A 25,283-nucleotide genomic window follows, 5' to 3' on the forward strand; every position below is an offset into this window, starting at 1 on the left:
TTTGGCACTACCTGCTCAAATTTGGTGGGTGTGTCTGTGTGAGACAAATTGTCTCCGATAAAAGTAGGTGAACTCCAACAGGTAGGATTGGCTAAAGCGAAGCTTGGAACACAATGAGCATTTTTTGTGTGTCAAAAAATGGTAAGAGAAGGGCAGTGGAAACATGCATGAACTCCTGGATTCAATGCCTGGCAGTTCCAGTTAAAAGAAGATGCTCCAGCACAGGGCCATGTCTAATGTCCAATTAATTAATGTCTAATTAATTTGTTCTGGAGGTCTGTTCTCATAAGCATTTGGTTGGCCACTGTGAGAACAGGATACTGGACTAGATGGTAGAGATGGGGCACTGGCCTGATCCAGCAGGCTTAAGAAAATAAGTTTTAGGCTATGTAGCCCAAGGTGGACAAATGGTCTGATTTACTAAAAGAAAGCTTCTTATATTTTTATCCACTGAAAATGCGTGTCTGTGTAGGGTGGGGGGCAGCCAGGAGAAAAGAATAAACATGTGTAGAGAATTATGTGGACCACCTTCTGCTTTTCAGCACATACAGTGGTACCTCTGGTTAAGTACTTAATTCGTTCCGGAGGTCAGTTCTTAACCTGAAACTGTTCTTAACCTGAAACACCACTTTCGCTAATGGGGCCTCCTGCTGCTGCCGCACCACCAGAGCACGATTTCTGTTCTTATCCTGAAGCAAAGTTCTTAACTTGAAGCACTATTTCTGAGTTAGCGGCGTCTGTAACCTGAAGTGTATGTAACCCAAGGTACCACTGTACTGCCACAATTAGCAGACCCTATATGTTAAATGAAATAAAAACTGTCATCTTGGGAGGTAAGTGCAGTGCAGATGATGCTTAAACATGGTTGGTTGTCTTAATCTTGATTAGAATCTCAAACATAAAGCTTCCTGAATGAGGAGAGCATGTAGTCAGGAGGAAAGCTGAAAATAATGCCAATATATTGTACACCTGGCAACCAATGCTCCCCTTTGGTTTCAGATAGTACATGGGTAGAGGAGTCTAAAAAACTCAGGACAAATTTTCATGGCCCTCTAGTGACTGTGATGGATCATTTACCAGAAGTAATGTATTTAGTGTTACCTCTGGAACTATATACCGTATTTTTTGCTCTATAGGATGCACTTTTCCCCTCCAAAAATTAAGGGGAAATGTGTGTGCGTCCTATGGAGCGAATGCAGGCTCCTTGGCTTCAGCGATAGCAATGTGAAGCCTCCGAAGAGCAGAGGAAGCGCTCCCCCGCGCTCCGGAGGCTTTGCGTTGCTTTCGCTGAAGCCTGGAGAGCGAGAGGGGTCAGTGAGCACCGACCCCTCTCGCTCTCCAGGCTTCAGGGATAGCCGCCTGAAGCCTTTGGAGCACAGCGCAAGTTCCTGCTGTGCTCCGGAGGCTTCAGGTTCCTTTCACTGAAGCCCGGAGAGGAAGACTCTCCTGGCTTCAGCAGAGAGGGAGAGCTGCGCAGCGCCCCTTCAGCAAAGCGGGAGGAGAAATGGAAGGGGCTCCATTTCTCCTGCCGCTTCGCTGAAGGGGCACTGAGCAGAGATGGGGAGAATTTTTTTTTCTTGTTCTCCCCCTCTAAAACAAGGTGCGTCGTATGGTCCGGTGTGTCCTATAGAGCGAAAAATACGGTACTTGATTCTGACGAAACTAAGCCCCCCGGATTTATATTTTGCTCTAGGAGGCTTAGTTTGGTCAGAATTGAGTATACACTTCCAGTTAACGCTAAATACATTACTTCTGGTAAATGAGCCACCATGGCCACTGGAGGGCCATGAAAATTTTTAGACTCCACTACCCACATACTTACTCTCTGAAACCAAAGGGGCACATTGGTTGCCAGATGTGACATTTTTTTCAGCTCTCCTACCCCACTAATGTAGAGGAAGACACCCACAAAAGTGGCTTGTTGCTTTGCAAGCAGAGAGCTGGAAAAACAGGGGAACTGCCTAGAACATGTATCGGGTGTTGTCAGACATAATATTCAACCGTAGTTGGGGGGAAACAAACCATGGTTAAAATTATGCATGCATAGGAGTCACAGAAGCACCATGAATCAGAACAAGTCATTCTCCTCTCGCTTGGCTCACTTCTGTTGCATACCACCACCTCTGAAAACATACAAATCTAGACTTCAGCAGTGATTATAGCTTTCCTACTGTGTCCACCTCAATGCCCCCTCCCCCTGCAGAGGTAATCCCTATCATGGCTGCAACAGACTGAACCTCCAGCTGTCTCTTTTCAAACAGAAGAGTGCAAAGAATGGCAGAGGCAAAGTCAGCAAGTAGTTTTTTGTTTTTTGTTAAAGAAAATTCCAAGGAGAAAGGGGAGAGGGAGAGAGATACCTCTGACATTGCAGCATCCATTTATGATTCTGCATACTGCTGAAATATCAGATCACCAAATCATTAATACTCCAGGATATGCCCAAGGAAGCGTTTGGATAAATACCACTTTATCAGTAAGGCTGCCAAGCCTTTCACATGGTACAAGCTGGCAAAGAGAACAGCAAGGGCTTGAAATGAACCCTCGGAAGTACCAGATTTATCACTGATTGGTGACAGAAGTCTATTTGTTGATGAAATATGAGAGCCCAGGCAGCTTGTTAAGTAAACATGCAGAACATTCTTCACTAGCCTAACCGCTGTGGCTTGACTTGGGGCTGTGCAAATTTGATTATTACCTCTGCAAGCCACTTTTGAGATAATCACAGGGATTGCATGCACTCGTGGGAGAGAACCACACCAGGGCCCCAGGGCTCTCCCTCCACAGAATAACCATGTCAGCAGCTCAAGTGCCTCAGTAGGACTGGCCAGTAGCCAGAGAGTTGGTTCAAAACCCTCTTCAGCAGCGGAGTTTTTTTCCTGACTTTGGGCAAGCTGCAGTTTCCCGGTCTAGGCTGAGTTTAGGCCTGGCGCAAGGCTGGTCCAAGAAATTTTGTTGCTGTTGGCAAAACACCCGGACACTGCCCTTGCCCCATAACTACAGCCCCCCATGAACTGCCCCCATTGTCACACCCACAGTGCTGCCAGTTCTGTCACAAATGTACTTTAATTGTGCCCGTGCTGCCACCATGATGGCAAGGGCAACAGGGCCAGTCACCATCTCTTACCTCACAGGTTTGTTGAGAGGATGAATGTGGAGGAGAAGAGCCGTGTACATCACCTTGAGACCACTGGAAGGTAAAGGTGGTATATTAATGTTGTTTATGATAACAACCACAACCACAACCACAACACAAACCTTAGTTTAGTGAAGCCGTGCCAATGCATGGGCTCCCATACCTTTTTGCTGCCGGGGCCTCACTGAGCTAAGCCAAGGTTGGGCTTAGCATGCCATTTTAATTAGGAAACCAAACAAACCTTGGCAACAGCTCGTGCTTAGTGTTGAGAGAGCTTTATCCCAGAGTCCTAGTTAAAGGGACGCACTAGTTTTGACTTAGCACACTATGTAAACTAACTCTTTCTGCCTTTGTTCCAGAGCTCTATGAATCTCCACAGGGGAAGGAAAAGCAGTTTTGCAGTTTTGCCTTCCCCACACCCACCCCACACCTTCAAAAATGCTGATCTGCCAATCCAGTTGCACAGTACTGGAACATCAAAGCAGCATGCAGAGTCAAGCTCTCCGGTGCTTACTTCAGCAGCAGCAGCAGTGGCTGTGATATTACTTGACAAAGGAGGGCTGGCCTGTGGCATTTTGCTGCCCCAACCACATGTCCCAAGATCCTGTGGCAGTACAGGATAAGATGATGGGGCCCAAGTTCCAGACAGTGACCAGCACAGTGGAAAGTCACACTCAGGGATCAGTGCAGAGTTGCAAAGGATATTGTGGTGCATTTCTGCCTGCCTAGCATGCTAAAAAATACAGGCATTCCCAGCATGCTCTGCCAGGCCAGCACTGAAAGCAAAAGCCTCATAAAAGTTGAGGATCTTGCAAGGAGAAATCCAAGCTCTCGTTTAACAAATGCAAATTGGTAGCCTGGTCCAGAGCAAAGGGACACACCAGTAGTACAGTCATACCTCGGGATAAATATGCTTCAGGTTGAGCGCTTTCGGGTTGCGCTCTGCGGCGACCCGGAAGTAACGGAGCACGTTACTTCTGGGTTTCACCGCTCACGCATGCGCAGGCGGTCAAAATGACGTCACGCGCATGAGCAGAAGCAGTGAAATATGACCTGCGCACGCGCAGACGCGCCTTGCATTCCGTTGGGGATGCGAATGGGGCTCCAGAACAGATCCCGTTTCCATCCCAAGGTACCACTGTATATGGATAATTCACTACGAATTTGTGCGTGCGTTGCATTGGCAATACCCAGTGCAGAACTAAAGACAGGCTTGTCCAGAGCTTGTCCGAGGCCTGTGACCAGAGTCTTGTTCTTGGCATGACAGCATAAGTCCAGCAGGCCCTTGGTGCCCCACCCCTGGCCAGCTTAGACCTCCGAGGCCCAGACTGAGTGTACCCAGCTGCCGTCCCCCCACCACCACCAGTATGAGCCTGCCTGTAGATCTTGGGGCATGATACATGCAGCACTGACAGACTGTTGATTAATTGATTGATGATTGATTGATTGATTGATTGATTGATTGATTGCATTTCTATACCACCTTTAACTTACAAGGATGTCAAGGTGGTGCATATGGCTCTCCTCCTCTCCATTTTATCCTCACAGCAACCCAGTGGTGTAGGTTAGGCTAAAGAGATGGTGGTTGTGACTGGCCCAAGGTCCCCCAGTGAGCTTCCTAGCTGAGTGGGGATTCGAACCCTAGTCTCTCCCAGGTCACAATCCAACCCTCTAACCACTGCACCACACTATTTAGAGTGAAGGCATTAAGGGACAGTCTAGAACAGGAGTAGGGTGTTCCTTTAACCATGGCCAGAGGGACCAGGCAGGCAGGCCTGACCGGACAGGCAGTGTGGATTAATCAGGCCTTCCATGACTCCTTTTATTCTTCCCAGCCCAGTAAGCATTTGCAGGTCTGTTCAAGAGAACTTGCCAAACTGCAGGCCAATTCATTTGATTTCCATGGCCATCCCCCATCAGGCTGCTGCAGAGATGGGGTTGCAGGGCGTCTCCTCCTTGTCCAAATCTTTTCCTTCCAGCTGGGCATTACAAGGACTAGTGCTTGATTCTCCCTCCTTCCTCCCAATCCCTTTTTCCTTTTGTGTGTCTCTATTTTGGTTCGTAAGCCCAGAGGGCAGGGACCATCTTATCACCAGCATTTGCAACCAGCTCTGGGAGCCCCATTGTTGCTTAAGAGAAGGATAAAAATCCTTCAGATAAGAACAGACACACCTGCATAAAAAAGCAGACTGTTGAAATCTGAGACAAATTAGTGACTTAAGAAGAAAAAACACACATACCTTAAGACCACTCCCTCTCCCTAAAGAAAAACACAAGCTACCTCCAAACTACCATATAGGAAATTGATAGTTCTGGCCTTCATTCTGTTTTAGGTGTCATAAAAAAGCAGTGAAAACCAGTAATTGTTACATACAAATTAATACTTTTTTGGAACTTCCAAAGTTCCAAAACTTTTTTGGAGCCATCCAAACTTTTTTGGAATCCTCCAATCTGAAATTCCTATCAGAATAAAGCACAGGGGGCTAACTTGGTCCTTCAGATGCTGATGGACTACTGCCCCCATCATCCCCGATCACTGGCCCCGCTTGGCTGTGGCTGATGGGAGTCAGAGTCAAACAACATCTCGAGGGCCATAGGTCAAGCAATAAAACGGTTGCCAGTCCAGAGCACCACCCCAGTACCGGTATATATTGCTTTAAGTGATTTTTCTTTTCAGGCTTGGCCCCTGTACTCCATGCTCTGGCAACTTCCAGACTGGATTACTGCAATGTGGTCTACGTGGGGCTGTCCTTGAAGAGGACTGGCAAACTTCCCTCTTGCATGAGAAAGAAGTGGAAATGTCTTTAAGAGTTTAAGGTAAGTGTGATGAGTATGAGTTACTCGTGCGTAAACTGGTGCCTCTCTAGGCTAATTTGCCTTGTTAAACCTTTCTGACTGCACAACCCTTTCTAATTGTGACTGCCTCAGTCGCTGGCAGAATCCGTCAGTGGGCGTTTCTTGAACCTCTTCCAACATAAAAGTTGTTTGACACCCAGTCTCCTCCTCCTCTCACTGCGCGGGAGTCTTCTGCGCAGGGAGGGCGTGGGTAGCGGAGGACCTGTCCCCTCCTCACTGAGTTCCAGTGAAGAGTCCTGGAGCCCTCTCTCCGATTCCCCCATCTGCCCCCCTTTATCCCTGGTGTTGCGCTTAAATGCTTCCCCCTCAACTGAGCTGTTTCTCCCCCTGCTGCTGGGTCCTTCTCCAGCATCATCTAGGTGCCTCCCCTTCGCCTCTCGCTCCGATGTCAGTTCCCTGACATCCACCTCCCCCCCAGAATCCCCTCCACCCCTGGACCGACCTGTGGGATCAACTTTGTCCCCTTCGTCGGCCGACGAGGCAGGGAACCCCCGGAAGGAACTGTCACCATCTTCTGTGGATTCAAAACCCGCTTCCCACCCGCTCTTACACCTGCCAACGGGGTGGTCCTCCCAGTCTGATTCTTCTTCCTCCGAAACCTCTCCTCCCTCCTCCTCGGAGTCAGAAAATCCCTCAAAAACCTCTTCATCATCTGTGGTTCTAAATTGCTCCTCCCAGAATCTCTCCAGGGGTTTGGGTTTGTCCGGGAACCGGCGGTGGAATACCTCCACCAGATACCTGTCCTTGAAGGCTTCCGTGGGAACCCATGTGTTTTCGGACCCAGGTTCCCCCTCCCACGCTACCAAATACTCCACCCGGCGCCCTCGCCACCTTGAGTCCAGTATTTCTGTGGCCCTGTGATGGTGTTCCCTTTCTTCTACCTGCGGGTGTGTGGTGACTTCTCCCTCTTGCCCCTGGAATTCCCGCCCCTCCCTATGCTGTGGAAAACCAGGTGTATTTTCATGCTATCAGGCAACTTGAGCTTAAATGCCACGGGATTAACTTGCTGTGTTACCTCAAAAGGTCCCAGCCGTCTGGGCTGCAACTTCTTGCACCCCCCTTTGAAAGGTAGCCCTTGGGTGGACAACCACACCCGGTCCCCCACCCGTATGGTCTCCCCTTCCCTGCGGTGCTTGTCTGCCTGCCTCTTGTAAGTTTCCTTGGCCCGCTCCAAGTTCATCTTAAGTTGCTGGTGCAGGGCCTCCATTTCTTCCACAAACTGCTCTGCAGCGGGTACGCTCCAGTTTTCCTCCCCACTCCCTGGGAAGGCCCTGGGATGACACCCATGGTTGGCCATGAATGGGCTCATTCCCGTGGACACGTGTTCCGCGTTGTTGTACGCGAATTCAGCCAGCGCCAGTTTTTCTACCCAATCATTCTGCCTCTCGCTGACGTAGCAGCGTAGGTATTGCTGGAGTATACTGTTCGCTCTTTCTGCTTGCCTGTTGGTCTCTGGGTGTCTCGCCGTCGAGAAACCCACCTCCACCTGCAGCAAGCTCATGAGCTTCCTCCAGAACCGGGAAGTAAATTGTTTTCCGCGGTCGGAGATAACCCTCAAGGGGGCGCCATGCAGCCGGAATATGTGCTCCACAAACAACCGGGCTGTTTCCTCTGCCGTTACAGCATGTGAGCAAGCTATAAAATGGCACATTTTTGTCAGTAGGTCGACCACTACCATGACCGCTGTCTTTCCCCGGGACTTGGGCAAATCGGTCATAAAATCAATGGATACCACCTCCCAGGGTTTCCCCGACGTGGGTAAGGGTTCCAGTAATCCTGCGGGGGCAGCCCGCTCCCCCTTTGCCCTTTGGCAGCGGTCGCACCCCCGTACATATTCCCGTACATCCTCCCTCACCCTGGGCCACCAGAACTGCCTGGTCACGAGCATCATGGTTTTGTGCTGTCCAAAGTGCCCTGCTGTGGGGTTGTCGTGGAGTTGTTTGAGTACCTTTCCCCTCAGGGTCTCCCCCAGTACGTACACCGCTCCCCTATAGTACAGTACCCCTTCCTTCTCCTCAAACCCTTCTTGGGTCCCTCTTCCGTCTCGTAGTTCCCGGATTTTAGTTTGCGCGAACACGTCGTTTCTGGTCAGCCCGGCTAGTTCTCGTTTCCCCACCAAAGTTCCCCCACACACCCATCGGTCCTCGGGGATCACGTGTCGTTTCTCCGGCGGCCCCTCTCCTTCCAGGTACTCCGGTTTACGCGAGAGAGCGTCTGCTCTTACGTTTTCCTCTCCGGGCACGTATCGGATTTCAAAGAAAAACTTGGAGAACTCCTGTGCCCATTGAATCTGTCTCTGGTTGAGTACTCATGCGGTCCTCCAGTACTCCAAGTTCTTGTGATCTGTGCAAACCTGGATCTGTTGTTGCGCCCCTATCAGTAGATGACGCCAACGACGAAAGGCCGCGTAGATCGCCAGCAGTTCGCAGTCATACACTGTATAGTTTTGCTCCGACTTGCTCAGTTTTCTCGAGAAAAAGGCACACGGTTTCCATTCCTGCTTGCCCCTCCCTGGCTGCAAAAGGACTGCCCCTACGGCTCTGTCGGACGCGTCGGTCTCTAGCCTCAGGGGTTTCTCCAGATCTACGTGCAGGAGTTGCTCTTCCGATGCGAACGCCTTCTTCAGTTTTTCAAAGGATTGCTGGGCCTCTTCTGTCCACACAAACTTCTTTTTGCTACTGAGACAATCCGTGATGGGCGCTGTCAAGTGGGCGAAGTTCTTGATGAACTTCCTGTAGAAGTTGCTGAACCCTAGGAACCTCTGTACGTCCTTCCGTGTTTTGGGAGCCTTCCACTCCAGCACTGCCTGCACCTTGCTTGGGTCCATCGCTAAGCCTTTGTCAGACAACTTGTACCCCAGAAACTCGACTTCTCTGGCGTGAAACTGACATTTTTCCAGCTTGACCCACAACTGGTGCTTCTGCAGTCGTTGTAACACTTCCCTGACGTCTCTAACATGTTGCTCCTCGTTGTCCGAATAAATTAAGACGTCGTCCAAGAAGGCTACGCAGTTCTTATACAGCAGAGACCCCAACACGTGGTGCATGAAAGCTTGAAAACAGGCGGAACCCGACTGTAATCCAAAAGGCATAACTAAGTACTCAAAGGCACCTAGGGGTGTGAACATTGTGGTCTTCCATTCGTCCCCCTCCCTCATCCTGATCAAATTGTATGCGCCCCTGAGGTCCAGCTTGGTAAAAATTTTGCCTTTCCTCACTCGTGTTAAAATGTCGTCAATCCTGGGCATTGGGAAGGTCACGGGTTCTGACACCAAATTGACAGCCCTATAGTCCACTACGAGCCTGGGTTTATTTGTGTCCTTTTTGTCCACAAAGAACACCGGACTGCCCCCCACTGCCTTTGATTCTCTTATGAAGCCTCTTTTCAGGTTCTTGTCAATAAATTCTCGCAACTCCTTCATCTCCCTGTCCGACATGGCATACAGCTTACCCACTGGCAGCTGAGCCCCCGGAAGCAAGTTGATCTGGCAGTCAAAGGGCCTATGGGGTGGCAGTCTATCTGCCTCCTTCTCGCTGAAGACCTCCTGCAGATCTGCGTATTGCGGCGGCACCTCCCCTTTCCGCTCCACAGCCATCCCAGCCACCCTGGCCACGGTCATTCTTGGGGCTTCCCCCCCTAGACAGTGTTCTAGGCAGTAAGCTGACCCAAAGGTGACTGTCCTCTGATGCCACGCCACCACTGGATCATGTTGTGCTAGCCAGCTCATCCCTAATATTATTGGGGGCCCTGCTAGTGAGGCGACGTGAAAGGCGATGGTCTCCAAGTGCCTGGACACCCTCATTCTCATTGGTGGGGTCTGGTGTGTCACTTCCCCTCCTAGAAGCTCCCTGCCATCAATGGTGGTCACTTGCAAGGGAAAATCCAAAGGCAGTAAGTGGAGCTGGTGCTCTAATGCAAAGTCTTTGCTGAAGAAATTACATGAGCTGCCTGAATCCAGCATCCCTTTCACCTTGACTGGGTGCCCGTTCGGGAGTTCTAGCACCACTTCGATGGCTATTGCCGCCTTGGGGGGGGGTCTGGTTGGGGCACTTTTACTGGTGGCTGGCCTGGCTGCTGTGCCCCTTGATTGGCAGCCAAGCGTTCCCGTTTCCCTGTTCCTGTTCCTTTACCACCTCCTCCTCACCCCCTGCGGCTCCCACCATTCCTTGCCAGGCCTTTCTTTGAGGGCAGGCTCTGGCAAAATGTCCTGGCCGCTGGCAAAGGAAACACTTCTTGGTGGTTTTCCAATCCTTTCCCTCCTTTTTGCGCCCTTCGCTGGCGCTTGAAACTTCCCGCGCGCGTGCCCCATCTATTTCCATTGGCTCTGCTGGCGGGGAAGGCTGCCTTGGTATTTCAGGAATGCGGTAGTCATGGCAACGTTGCTCTCTCCCTTCCCGCCTCTCCTGGGCCCGCGCTTCCTGCCGCACGCCAATCGCAAGCACAGCCTTGGTCAGCTGATCCATCCCCTGTGGGCGGGGTGCGCGGGAAAGTTCATCCTTAACCGTTCCTCCTCGAATAACATTTGTATGGGTTCGGAGTCCAGTTGCCACCCGAGGCGGTGAACTATCATGGCAAAGCACGACCAGTAGTCCCTACCTGACTGGCTCCCCTGTTTACAGTTCATCAGTTCCCGCTTTGTCACACTTTGTTGTACATCACTGGAAAACATTGCGTCCATTGCCTGGAAGAATTTCCTCAGGTCCTGCATGGCGGCATTCTGCGTCGCCATAAGGGGCCTGACCCATTCCCTGGCCCCGTCTTGCAGGTGACCCACGATATATGCCACCCGCGCCGCATCGTCTTCAAAATCGTCATGCTGCAGTTCCAATGCGTACTCTATTTCCGTTCGGAACGCACTATATTCCTGCGGCTTCCCGCCAAATTTGTGCACCAGTCCCGGTACCTTCCTTGCTATGGGGGTGGGCCTGACCTGTGCATCTTGAGACCGCCTTTCGTCCAGCCGCACCGTCAGAATGGCCACATGCTGCTCCAACTCTCGGTTCCTCTCCACCAGCGTTTGCCCTCCAGCTGCTCCCCCCTGGGTACTTGCTTCTCTGGGTTTGCTCATGATGCAGCCTGCCTGCTGCTGCGCATGAGCAACTTTCAGGGACTGACGGATTGCTGTGATGAGTATGAGTTACTCGTGCGTAAAGTGGTGCCTCTCTAGGCTAATTTGCCTTGTTAAACCTTTCTGACTGCACAGCCCTTTCTAATTGTGACTGCCTCAGTCGCTGGCAGAATCCGTCAGTGGGCATTTCTTGAACCTCTTCCAACATAAAAGTTGTTTGACACCCAGTCTCCTCCTCCTCTCACTGCGCGGGAGTCTTCTGTGCAGGGAGGGCGTGGGTAGCGGAGGACCTGTCCCCTCCTCACTGAGTTCCAGTGAAGAGTCCTGGAGCCCTCTCTCCGATTCCCCCATCTGCCCCCCTTTATCCCTGGTGTTGCGCTTAAATGCTTCCCCCTCAACTGAGCTGTTTCTCCCCCTGCTGCTGGGTCCTTCTCCAGCGTCATCTAGGAGCCTCCCCTTCACCTCTCGCTCCGATGTCAGTTCCCTGACAGTAAGAGTCACACTTACCTTACGCCCCATAAGGTTCACACTTTCCTGGTCCATGTCTGTTCTCTTTTCTTGCCCCTCTGCAAATCAGCAGAGGCAGCCCCCTTGGTCTGTGCTCAGAGGCTCAGGTGTTGGACTCCTGAAATGTGGAACCCCCTCCCCACAGAGGTATGTCTGGCACCTTCATTATATAGCTTGCAGAGAATGCTGAAGCCATTCCTATTGGCCCTGACTTTTGACACTTTTTGTGATTGTAAGTTGTTTCAAATTGCTTTTTAAAATTGTTGTTTCCATGCTGCAATCCACTCTGGGACTTAAAGGTAATAAATAAAAAGAAGAACAGGTGGATGGATAGATAGATAAATAAATAAATAAATAAATAAACAATACTACAGCACCATCCACACATTCAGAAACAACTAGGCTGCCTGCCTCATTTGGATAGATTATCTGAAATATTTTAAGATTCTCAAGGAGATAAGATTACCAGGATTGTGCATGCTCCATTGCAACTAATATTCTCTTTATGGAAAACTGAGATTGTGCAGGAGACCTTCCCTGCAGCCTGGGTCCCAAGAACTATTATAAACAAAGAACAGAAAAACAAGGGTGTGTGGGCTTGCAATCAACTGGTGCAACTGGATTACCCATCAATAGCATTGAAGCAGGTATATTTTTAAGAGATGGGATCCATAGTAACCAACTCTTGTTCGTCCATCATTTATCTCTTTCACCAACAACATATGGGTTTGTCTATTCACACTCTCAGCATTCTATCTGCTCCAACAAACACCCAGCATTTTCTGCTTGGATAAGGAGATTTTTTAGTTACATCCATTATGTGCGTATCAACATTTATGGCACTGAGATAATTGCCCAAGAGCTCAGGGGGATAAAAGCACCCTCTTTATAACAAGCCCCCTTGAAAATAAATCAATCAATATTGATATAAAATATTTTGACGCACAGCCATAGACACACAAATCTTTCAATTTGAAATACCTGTACCTTTTTCTTTTAAAGTATCAGGCCATGCAAGAGAACTGGGCAGCAGAGCTTGCTAATGAGCAGTGATTGGATATTGCTCCCTCTACAGAAAGGAATAAGAAGAACTGAGCAATATACAATATTAATCTTTCCTTAAATAAGCAAACCAGTTAGTAATGAATCATAACCTACAAGCACCTTGCCCTGCACATTTTTGCATCGCTAGCCACTCTTGAATAGTGAACAATGAGACTGTTTGCATCCAGCATTTCCTTTAAAAACAGTGTTACATCCAAAGCAGAATGTATTTTTGTACACACACACATAAAAAACACACACCTGGAAATCTGAGATCAGATTTTGATTTTAGAATCCACATTTGGTAAGTTTGCTCATGGATAGCTCAGCTTGCTTCAACATTTCTTTTATTGTTCCTCAAACACACTAATTCAAATAGACTAGGGTTGTTGTTTTTTAATTGCAGAGATTAAGACCTATTCAGATATCTGCAGAATATCTGAATATGTCTTAATCTTAACTATCAATTCAACCCAGGAGCTGTGAGTTCATGCAATGTTTATTAACTTGGAATACAATTCTGTTTGGGTGCTTTTCCTGAATACCATCATGGCTGGTTGATTGCATACTTCTTAGGACCAGTGGGAGTAATCAGAAAAAGACCCAGCTCAACACAGTTTGGTGCCCTAGTTAGAAAAACCAAATCCTTCTCCCCTCTGTTAACATGGTTACACTTCACTGCAAATTCTCCTGTGCAAGCCCTACTGAATCCTAGTGGATTTTAATCCCATGAGCCAAATCTTCTTGCATTCCTCTATGTGACCGCAGTGTCCACAATCACCCAACCCACCTTGATCTATAATAATTGTCCTCCACACCTGCAAAAATATGGCAGTAGCACAGGGAAAGTCTGGGAGAATAATCCAAGGGTGTGAAATAAGGGGATGTTCTTGTGCCTCTGAGTTTTCAGAGGCTGCATATGAGTTTACATTTTTAAATGGAAAGAAAATGTAGCGGGCCAAATTTTGCCTGACCTCTGCATGCTGACAATTGTCAGTACAGTGGAACCTCGGGTTACAAACTTAATTTGTTCTGGAGGTCCGTTCTTAACCCGAAACCATTCTTGACCTGAGGCACGCTTTCGTTAATGGGGCCTCCCGCTGCTGCCGGTGCATGATTTCTGTTCTCATCCTGGGGCAAGGTACTACTTCCGGGTTAGTGGAGTTTGTAACCCAAAGCGTTTGCAACCCGAGGTACCACTGTATTCACAAAATATCCAATGAATAGCAATTAGATATAACCAGTTGTTGCTGAAACAAAACTCTGACAGCAATATCTGGTAAAGACAAGTTCATGGTGGATAGAGAGCTTACAAAACAAAGCATGGTCTTAGCGAGTCTAAAGGGGTGGAAAATAGGCAAAGTGATTCAGATACCAAAACACAGGGTTCAGCCTATTGTGTATTAATTGTTTCTACCCACACTCTCCATTCTTTAAACATATTTCTTAGACAATGAAGTGTCTTTTGAATGCAATGGAAAGTTGGATAGGGAGTCCGTTCTTGTTTTTGACAGAACAGGCTGTTGCTTAAGGCAGTTTATGCCACAATGAACCCATTACTCCCCAAGGTGCCACATATTTTTACCTCTTTCTGCCGTAGGCATATTGGGGAAACTCTGCTACACTTTGTTTCTAAGATGCCAAATATGAGTTTCTTTCCCCTTCCAAATTGTTGCTTATTATTCAGAAGGGTTTGCTTTAAAAAAAAAAAATAGAAGGGAGATTAGAATTCTGCTTTCACTTGTACATTAAACAGCCTTCCCTGCACTGGAGAGCAGCTGCAAACCTCACCTAGAAGACACGCTGGTTCATATTTGTTTTCCATCCCTCAGCAACAAGACTACTTCCTGGTTGAGTTTTAAAGCTCCGCGACGACGTTCCCTTCTCAGCCCACACAACTGTGTCACTACCCACGTCAGCAGCAGGAAAACATTAAAGTCGCCCTTTGCTAATGCTTTCCTAACGTGGAATTTCCCTGTCACCTTTTCTCCCCGTTCCTCCCAACCAGAAGCATCTTTTCCTTAAATTGTTTCCCCTCACACACAACATACAGGAGCACTGAAAGGGGTCACTGCCAAAACTATGAGAATTTTGGCTTCCTTTCTGCTCTTGCCTGCCTCTTCCTTCATGCAGCGGCTTAAAGTGTTTGCACTTTAAGTGCCGGTGCAGTTCTGCATGCTCCAGGTTATATATCACCACACAACCTGGGCTGTGCGGCATCTAACAAAAGGTGGGCAAGAGAGATGGCAGGAATAGAATTTTGGGGTGGGGGAGGGTGACAAAGAGAACAGCTGCGCTCATGCGCAGCTCATATTATTTAAGGAATATTTTATCCCCATGAAAGGGTAGGGTGGAACTTACTGAAGTCTAGGTGTTTGCTAGTCAATCAATACTTTCTTTACAGTTATATTTGTCTCACAAGCATTAAAATCCACAAATGAGAGGTTTGCAACTGGGTTTTTTTAAATCATAAAGATATACAAGTCACAGAGCGGCTTGCATACTGGGGGTGTGCAGTATGCAAACAGGTGCCCAGGGGAAAGGGAAGAATGCCAGCAGCCAGCAGCTAAGCAGTACACAAGACCATTACTTTTTCTTCCTATTGAGAACCCCCCTCTTTAGTATGCAAACTAGTGAGCACCTGGGGGGTGGGGGAGAAAGAGAGATGTTTCTTTAAGGGAAGGGCTTATTAACTGCTCTTGTGGGCAATAAACAGCTGGTCAGTCCGGCAGGTTCAAGGCCATTTCAGCTCTCTCTCTTATGGAGACACCATATGTCACATCTCTCACATCAGCAGCTTTAGTTTCCAATAATCTTGCTCCAGAAGGGAAGCACAAAGGCAGGGAGAGGCGGAAGGAGGAGGGACGTGGGAAATATAGGTGGGAAGCTTGTGTTTTGCACTTGATTTGGTATTTGCTCATATTATGCATAGTGACACTTACTGTATGCATGCATGTGCGCGCGCACACACACACACACACACACACACACAGAGAGAGATGTTCCCACTAGCTTCATGTTATAGGAGGAACAATAAAAGAAGCCTCCAGGTTTCAATGCTCGTTTTTTGCTGTTGCAGAGTTGCAGAGTCAGCAATGCATGGTCCCCTGGATAAACTGGAAATTTTAAGTGTGAAGTCCCAGCTTAACCAGAGAGTTCATGCAGAGGATAGAGTAGAAAGGTGACAATTGGCCCTGGCCCAGGATTGCTGCAAGAAATCAACAGGGTAGGAGTCATGGAGTAATCTGAACATCAGGGCTTCCAGTTAACCCAAATGTCTCAGGGGGCATTTGTTAATGGACAGTGCACTGGAAGGGGCTTGTTCCCTTATATAATGGGGGTAGGGCAGACCTGGCCCATGCCTACACTGTGGCTGCCTTGTGGAAGCCGCTTTCAATTGCACTATGTGCCAATTGTTGTGCCATGGTCAGTCAGTCATGTTTAGCAGATCTTTGCAGTGACTGAGAAACTTTCACACCAGAACAAGCTTCTCTATGTAGCTTGCTTAAAGAGGCTTAAATGAAGACTGTCTGATCCTCACAATGGACCACAACAGATATGATTTTAAAACTGCCTCCATATGGGAGGCGGAACATACTGTGAACAAGTCACATCACATATCCCTGCCAAATGTGGCAGCTCCCGCCCTAGATCTAACTCTCCAACAAGCTTCTGATATCTATCAAGATTCTGCATCAATTTACCTTTAATAAGATTTTCCTGGAAAGGGCAGACATGGTGGACCACCAGTAGGACTTGTTACCAACTCAGGAGCCAGACGTGGTGGTCTCTCGGCGACAATATGACTCCTTCTCTTTCGCAGTCCCCATCTTCTCTGACCTGCTGGCATCTCTTTTAAGATGTTCCTTGTGTGTGCCATTAGCACCCTGGTGCCCAACACCAGGCATTATCCACTAAACCAACAGGCACACTAAATGTATGCCCAATTAAGTGGTCAGTATCAAACTCTGTGCTTTTTCATAATGTGTTATGGAATCGTGGACCATGCACAGCCCTTCATACCATCATTTGGTGACATCAGCTAACACTTCTACAGGACACAATGATTTCCCATCTCCTTTAATCAGGATTCTAGGGAGTGGCCTATAAATTTCCTTCAACCAGCAAAGTTTCAAGCCATCTGAGTGAGTGCCCTTAGGACTCACTGGCCAATTCCTCCCCCAAGCAAGGGGGCCTCAAAAATTGGCATGCATTAGGAATTAACAAGGGATTAAAGAGCTAAACATAGAAACACTAGAGAATTATATAATAGTCAAATGATATTTTTTTTCTCCCAAGTTACTCTGCTTAACTCCTTGCTAGTTGAAAAAGCTAGGTTTTCAGGCAACAGCTGATGAGGCCATTTCTGGTGCCTGACTCCCATACCCATATATATATGGCTGTGGAGTGGAGGTATCTCAAGCCAGTATTAGGTGATCAGCCTTCATTCCACAGATACCACCCCCACCACTAAACGCTTTGGAGGGAAGGGCGTTTACAATGCATTGTGACATACCAGAACTGGAGACCCGGGACTGAGCCCCATTTCCAGCCGTAAAGCTCTCCAAGTAGCCTTGGGCCAATCCCTATCTGGAAGGCCCACCCTCTTCACAGATTGGAGATAAAGTGGTGATGGGGTTAGGAGAGAACTGTGCTGCATGGGAGAGGGGTGGATAAGATGAAAGAAACACAATGTATTACCAGGGAATCTTGTTTGGTGAAAGGGTGACATAGGGCAGCCCCAGTTTTAAGGCGATGCGGGCAGTTCCACCACACAGGGCACCAAGCCGGGGGGGGGGGGAGGGGACGGGACAACAAGATAATAATAAGTGTTAGAAACTCAGATATATATATGCTAGGCACCAAATGGCTCCTTAAATCACAGTCACCCAAAGCGGAATGTCTAGTTGCCATTTTGAGGCAAGGCGTCTCTCAAGTCTTAATTTTCAATAAGACTCTTTGGTTCCTGAATTTCATTCTGATTGTGCAGATAAAATATAATGGACAGAATTCTACAGGATGCATTACTAGTGTGTGAAAACAGTCAAGATCTAAGGATCCCCAGGCATGCACCTCCAGGATGGGGGAGACATCAGGTGCCATCCTGGCACCTGGTTATCTTCACTTGGTCACAAGTAGCTGATAGTCAGGTACAAAATGTGCCTGGTGAATTTCAAAAGGTGATGATGATGATACCACCTATACAGTGGTACCTCGAGTTAAGAACTTAGTTTGTTCTGGAGGTCTGTTCTTAACCTGAAACTGTTCTTAACCTGAAGCACCACTTTAGCTAATGGGGCCTCCTGCTGCTGCCGCTGCACAATTTCTGTTCTCATCCTGAAGCAAAGTTCTTAACCCGAGGTAATATTTCTGGGTTAGCCGAGTCTGTAACTTGAAGCGTATGTAACCCGAGGTACTACTGTACAGTGGTACCTTGGGTTAAGTACTTAATTCGTTCTGGAGGTCCGTACTTAACCTGAAATTGTTCTTAACCTGAAGCACCGCTTTAGCTAATGGGGCCTCCTGCTGCCGCCGCGCCGCCGGAGCCCGATTTCTGTTCTTATCCTGAAGCAAAGTTCTTAACCTGAAGCACTATTTCTAGGTTAGCGGAGTGTGTAACCTGAAGTGTATGTAACCCGAGGTACCACTGTATTTATACAGGGAACCTACTGAGAAGATTCATTTAAAAAAGCAACTATACAAAAACAAATTATTGTCAAAAGAAGAAATATTTAAGGTAAAGGTAAAGGTAAAGGTAAAGGGACCCCTGACCATTTGGTCCAGTCGTGACCGACTCTGGGGTTGCAGCGCTCATCTCGCTTTATTGGCCGAGGGAGCTGGCGTACAACTTCTGGGTCATGTGGCCAGCATGACTAAGCCGCTTCTGGTGAACCAGAACAGCACATGGAAACTCTGTTTACCTTCCCGCCGGAGCGGTACCTATTTATCTACTTGCACTTTGACATGCTTTCGAACTGCTAGGTTGGCAGGGGAATATTTAAGGAGGAGGTACCAAATCTTGTCCTTTCTTTCCAAGTTGGATGAATAGGTCTCTCCCACTGGGGTCCTGCTTGGTATTGTTTTTCAGCTTCTATTATATTTGCGACTGTTCTGTAACTTTTTTAAGCAGTTTTTGTAATATTTTGTCTATTGCCTTAGTATAAAATACATGTGGAAGGAGGTTAACAAACAACAAAAAGGAAACACAGGAATTCTCTTCAGTTCACAGGTGAGTGAGCTTCTCTGATGGGTGGGTTTTTATTTTTATTTTTTAACTCAGGAAGGTGTGATCAGGCTTGTCAGGCTAGCTAGAGTGAGTAAATTCTGCAGCCCTGATTCCCCTCCACCAGTACAGTGGTACCTCGGGTTACACACGCTTCAGGTTACATACGCTTCAGGTTACAGACTCCGCTAACCCAGAAATATTACCTCGGGTTAAGAACTTTGCTTCAGGATGAGAACAGAAATTGTGCTCTGGCAGCGCAGAGGCAGCAGGAGGCCCCATTGGCTAAAGTGGTGCTTCAGGTTAAGAAGAGTTTCAGGTTAAGAACGGACCTCCGGAACGAATTAAGTACTTAACCCGAGGTACTACTGTACTGCAAAGAGTAGGAAAAAAGAAAACATGGTCACTTCCTGGCCCATTCTCTCAGAAATAAATAAGTTATACAATCCCAGTCAACTTTGGGAAGCTTGCCATAAGATAAAGAACTATCTGTTAGAAAGGCTCATTACTGGGTTTGATTTGATCAACTCACCAAGGCATTAAGAGTTTTGTCCTGAGTGTGTGAAGCCTATAACACACTTTGGAGCATGTTCAGAATAGGGCTGGGAAATATCTGGTTTTCAACATTGTGATTTATCACCAGCTAAACATTGCAATATATTGCATCCTAAACATTGCAATATTGCATCCTGGAATAAGGATGGAGCTATGGGGAGGCTGCCTTCACTATTTTTCCTGCATCGTGATTTTTGCCAACACCTGACTTTGTGATTCGCTGCCCCCTGCAGGAGACAAGAGGAAGCTGAGCCAGCAGAGGTAAGAGGGCTGCAGGAATTGAGAGAAGCATTGGCTGGCTTCATCTTTCCCACATTGTGATTTTTGCATGGAACACACACAAAAACACAAACACGTCATGATTCGTGATATATTGCCAGGTCAAAAATTATGAAACCGATATCACAATCTGAACTTCAAACTGGTTTTGGGCAATATATTGCCCAGATCTACAGAGTTGTATTGCTTCACCTGTGGGCAGTCCAAGCCAAGGTTCTCACATCTGACCTCAGAGCCTCTGAACTTGCGACATGGTTCTTGTGACCCTCCAGAACCTCCAATCTCCAGCCCGAGTTGCTGATGGTCAGTGATGACAGCAATCAGAAAACATTCGGAGGAGCACAGCTGCTGCTTCCCTTCTCTAGGGCAAAGGAGGCAGTGGTTCACTTAATAACCCTTACCTCTTTCCTTTCCCAGTTTCAGTTGCAAGCTCTTTGGGACAGACACCTGCCAGTTTATTCAGCACACATGTTTAGCATCATGCATGCTGTTGGCACTGTATAAAGAGTGGTTTCTGCGTTGAGCCATGGTTTCTTGTTTCTCACACCCAATAACCAGAACAGCCAGGAATGGGAAGAACAGGAAAAGAAGAGAGAATAGCTTAAACCAGTGGTGTTATAGGTAGACAAGCAGGCAAGCTCCCTAGTCCCCTCTCTCCAACTTTAGCAGAGAGTACACCTTCCAGACAGGTGGTAGAAGAATAGCATTATCAGTCCAATCATTAATCTCCACCTTTGCAAATCTCATAGGCAAAGGAAATATGGGAACACACAGGGGTTTATGTCAGAGGTCATGCTCCCCACCTCTTGTGCAGGGGTAGCGAGGAGGCTCCTCTGGGTACCATCTTTGCAAAGCTGGTAAGACTCTTACCTTGTTTTCAGTTGTCAGAGGTGGAGGAGAAAAAAGAAAGATACTAGCCCCCATCACACTCACACCCCGAGCCTTTGCGAATCGTAGAGAGGGGAAGCACCGAGCTGGTCGTGCTAGAATGGCAACAGAGACGCCCCTGCAACCTATTAATCTCCTGTTACAAACGCCAGGATCTTTTGCAGACGTTGTGCCATCTCCCCTCCCTTCCTCCCCTCCCTTCCCAGCTTCAGCCTGCTGAGGAGGGAGAAGGAGAAAGAGAGAGAAAGCAGCTTTTAAATTTATTATTCCAGGAAGGAGGAGGACTCTGAAAAGAAAGCACAAGCGGGCTTCTTCCAAGGAGAACTGCCACCCCCCTCCGCTCCAAGCAGGAATACTCTCCCCCTAATCACCCTGGTTACAGGACACCCCCCAAAACACACACACACACCTCTCTCTCCTTCCCTTTTAGTAAACCCATAACAAAAGCATGCTGTACTGCCTGGGAATATAAGACTAACTAGCAGCCAAAGGCCACCCAAACAAATCCCCCCCCCCCGCAATTTCCCCAGCAGTCTCTTATTGGGGAAAGAGGGGGTCCCAACAACTAGGGTGGTGAGTTAATTTAGCGGGGGAGGGGGTCAAAGACTGTAATGGAGGAAGAAGAGCGAGCCTAATAATTAATCAGCCAAGCAATAGCAATAGCAATAGCAGCAGCAGCAGCAGCAGCAACAGCCTCCTCCTCCTCCTCTGGGTTAAACAAGGGAGACAGCTGGAGAGCCCAATCAACAACAAGCAGCTTGTTTACCCCGCAAAGTGGCTCCTTCCACCTCACCTCTTAATCACAGGGTGAGAAATCAAAATACTTAAAAAAAAAAGTGAGTCAGCATGGGTGGATTAAAAAAAAAAAAAGAAACCCAACGAGGAAGAACTCACCACAAGGCAAGAAAGACACAGTCAGAGTTTGGACTAATTAGTGTTTAAAATGCCGGAAGACAGCTTTTCAGTCACACGTAACTCTTTTTCTTCTTCTTCTTTTTTTTTGCAGAAACCCCCACCCCTACCCCCACGGGGTAACTTTGGCAGGCTGCTTCACTTGCCGGTTTGTTTAACATCTTTATTAATATAACTCTACCAAGGTGCATCACACCGAGAGCACAGCGGAGCGCAGGAAGAGTCCCTGCCCCAAAGAGCTCGCAAACTACGGTAGTGTGATGGTTTGTTTTTCGGGGGGCGGAGGGAGAAGAGAAACGCGAATGTAAGGAAGCTTCTGACTTTAATATATTTATCACACTTCTCACCTTTGAAAGCGAGACAGCGATGATCTAGCCTTTTTAGGTACCCACCGATCAGGTCGTTTTATTAGAGCATCTCATATAGCAACGCTCCATGGGAGGCGCCTTTAGAGAACATCTCCCCACCACGTTTTGTTCATTCATGCTTTTCTGTTTGATGCAAGTTTTAAGGAAAGCCCCCCATCCCAGTAATCAGGCTAAAACAAGCCTTCCTGTATGACTCTGTTTACACAGGGGTACCACCGCAGCTTCGAGGTCTGGGAGTATTGGCAGTTACCTAATCCTATTAAGTCTTCTGTGCAGTCAGCATTTAATCTAGGATAATAATAATTTTTTTATTTTTTTTAAAGTCAGACAGAGGCTACTTCCTTTCCAGACTTGATTCTGAGACACATTTTTCATGTCGAAAGGGAAGCCGTAATATATCCTCCATCACAATAAAAAGTATCGTTTTGCATTCATCACCGCACCTTCGTGCCCGGGGAGCCAGGGGCTATTTGCGGGGAGGTCTGCGTTTGTAAACTGCTCATCCGACCCAAGCGCCGGAGCGGGTGGGTGGAACGGCGAGGAGGAGATGTGTAGGTCGAGCACAGTGTGTCTGCCTAAGGAACAAAACTATTCCGGGATTGTGGCAGGCGAGCACACAGATGGGAGACGAAAACTGTATGTGTGTGCGCGCGCGGGCTGAGCGCGTCGTCGCCCCTCTTTTTCTCCCACTGCCAGCGGCAGCTGCTTCCCAGCCAGACATGCAGGAAAGGGGCTGCACTTCTGTCTGCCTCCCTTGAAACCGATCTTCTTCCACAGGCACGCCAGCCTGTCCTACTTTCCCCCCCGCTCTCTCCTTTCTTCCTTTCCTAGGAGCCACACGACGGCAAGAAATCATCTCCATCTACCACCATTTTAAAACACAAACACAGCATAGCGAGAAATTGCACTAGGACGCTGAAACGGACACACAGACATAGACACACGCAGGCGTACAAGCGCACTCTGGACGGGGGAAAAAATAAAATAAAATAAAATAAAAAATAATAATAAATACAGGAAGCTTCCAAGTCACCACCAAAATGCGAAAGCGCCGTCTGCCCCGGTTGTCTATACGCACAGCCTCAGCACGGATCGGGAAGGGGGTGGGAAAGGATCACTTTCCCCATCCCAGGAACTAAATCCCTCTCATCAGAGTCTCTCTTGGGATCCCGGTGCCCAGAGACGTTAGCTAAGAACGAGACTTTTCGTCCCTTCCTGCCCGCCCGGCTGAAGTCTACTTACTGGAATATGCGGCTCCATGCGTGGTGCATCTACCCGCGGGGAAACCAGAAGCATCTTGGACTGGTGATCCACCAGCTTTTACATCCAGTTTGATTGTTTTGGACGAAACCCAGCAGCGCTCAAAGGAAAAGAAAAAAAAAAGAAAGAAAGAAAGGAGGGAGGGAGGGAGGGAGGTGGGGAAAGAGAGAGGGACTCTCGGCGCTTGTTTCCCCTCGCCTCTTAGGTTCCCGACAAGTTCATCCTGGCGTTGCAGTTTGCTAATGATTCACTGTCTGTCTCATTTCGCGCACTACATTTCCCTCAGCCCACAGTTTCCTCAGTCAGAGGTGGAGTTTGTGGGCTTGAAGTTACTGATAGGGCATATCTAACTGCTGTGTCACTCGGAGAGGAGGAGACACGCCGCCGCTCGCTCTCTTTCCCTTACACTTACACACACGCAGCCTAACTCCAGTCTTAAAGGGGAAGGAGCACATCGTTGTGCCACCTTAACGTAAAAAGCGACAAGTCCAGAGAGCTCCGCGCTGCATTTTAACGCGCAAAGAGCCGCTTAATTCGGCGAGCAGGGCTGCTGAGTTCCGCGCAGAATTGTCACCTCCTTAAAAAGAAAAAGTTGCCCCGCTCCCGGTGCCTTGTTTCCAACAGAAATCTGCCTCCCCAGAAACGGCACAAGAGGCGACGCTTTCCGTATCATCCCTTATTCCCCTGCCAGAAAAATAAAAATGCACATTTGCTTCATTTAAACGGTGCCAGGATGCTTGATGTTAAAGACGCAGAAGCAACTCCCGCCCCCGCAACACACAAAGGTGATAACCTCATTTATATACTTAACCAAACTAATTAGAAACCAACAAAAATAATATCGTAAGCTAGACCGCATGTGGAAGAAGGTTCATTCATTCTCTCTCTGCTTTCGAGCATGTCTGGGAGGCTTAAGGAAGAGCCCGGTGTAGATAGACACTTTCCGCGCAGCCGGCGGCTAACTAACTTCACTCGCCGCCAGCCCCTCACTCCCAGTTTACTGGCCAGTAAAGCGCGTCCCTTTGCTTCCAGAGGTGCATAGCATAGGATTATGCAGGCGGCTGCCAAAAAATCTGGATGCTTTTTATGCTTGCAAAACATGCTTGTACCCAAGAGGTTTCCTCCGAGCTGGCCAGTGGATGCTCAGGGAGAAAACTGCGAGAAAACTGCGAGCTCCCATACCTAAGTGCAATCCTATGAATGTCTGCTCAAAAGCGATCGCTCCCGCAATAGTTTGATCCTGTATACAGTACATCCACAGAGAAGTAATTATCCCCAGTGAAAGTTACTCCCAAGTTAGTAAAACCCATCCCACCCACTAAACTGGAAGGAAATCCTAGTGAGCTTCATTGGATTATTAAGTTTTAGTTGCCAAACTTACCATGTCTGAGTCGGACATCGTGAATGCACAAGCTCCGCGGAGCTGCTGTCTCTTAAGTGACACCTGCCACCTGCCAGCAGAGAGCCAGATCGGGAGTGCTCCAGATCTCTGAACTGCTTGAGTGGGAGTGACTGTGGATAAAGATGGTGCACCTGCTTTTCTACTGCCAGCTAGAGATGTGTCCTTGCCTGGATTAACTGTAACTTCATTTATGCACATACAGTTTGACATTGATTTCAAAAACTGATTGTGTGCTAAGAAATCCTTGGGCTCAGGAACAAAAGAGGGGTCAAGCTGGGAGCCATTTGAATGTTTACGACAATCAAAACCTCTGGATGACTTCCCACAGCAATTTCATGTAGATATTAAATAGTGCGGATAATAAGATGGGGCCCTACAATTGTCTAGTCCAGTCCCATCCTGAGAAAGATGGCCTGGAAGGATATAATAGTTGGTGGCATTTAATTATGCGGCGTACTTTTATCCAGCATTATATCCCAAAGTGTCTTACAGAAGATTGCAATTACATCCAAAAAGATATGCATGTATAATCAGAAATAATACAGTGCCAGGTTTATTCCAAGCAATATGTTTTGCCCACACTCTTGGTATTATTTTGTGTTGCTAGCAGCGGGTCCAATGGGATCTCCAAGGCGAAGGTTTCAAAAGATGTCCAGCCAAAACACATGCCACATGCCTAGTGCTTGGTAGGGAAACCAGGGAAATTAAGGCAATTTCATGTCTAAAACAAAGAGAGAAACAAAACCAAAAAGTACCCAAGTAATCTCCATCACCTGGGAGCCCTTGGA

The 25,283-nt window shown here is 47.9% G+C and overlaps 1 protein-coding gene across 12 annotated transcripts in view; it reads right to left on the reverse strand.

Annotated features, from left to right (window-relative positions):
- Window positions 1–23,423, reverse strand: part of MAMLD1 (mastermind like domain containing 1) — a 134,448-nt gene extending 111,025 nt beyond the window's left edge. For 3 of the 12 annotated variants that reach the window (XM_080991085.1, XM_080991083.1, XM_080991080.1), the window contains exons 1-2: window positions 23,076–23,423; window positions 3,125–3,187 (exon numbers count right to left, since the gene is read on the reverse strand). In XM_080991085.1, coding sequence (XP_080847211.1) covers window positions 3,125–3,187; window positions 23,076–23,129 — 117 coding nt within the window. In that variant the 5' untranslated portion in view covers window positions 23,130–23,423. Of the gene's footprint in view, window positions 1–3,124; window positions 3,188–20,535; window positions 20,698–23,075 lie in introns of those variants that run through there. The other 9 variants (XM_080991090.1, XM_080991089.1, XM_080991091.1 and 6 more) reach the window with 6 other exon arrangements.
- Window positions 23,424–25,283: the final 1,860 nt, after the last annotated feature.

Source organism: Podarcis pityusensis, assembly GCF_964106645.2.
Source record: "Podarcis pityusensis genome assembly, chromosome: Z".
Taxonomy (NCBI): domain Eukaryota; kingdom Metazoa; phylum Chordata; class Lepidosauria; order Squamata; family Lacertidae; genus Podarcis; species Podarcis pityusensis.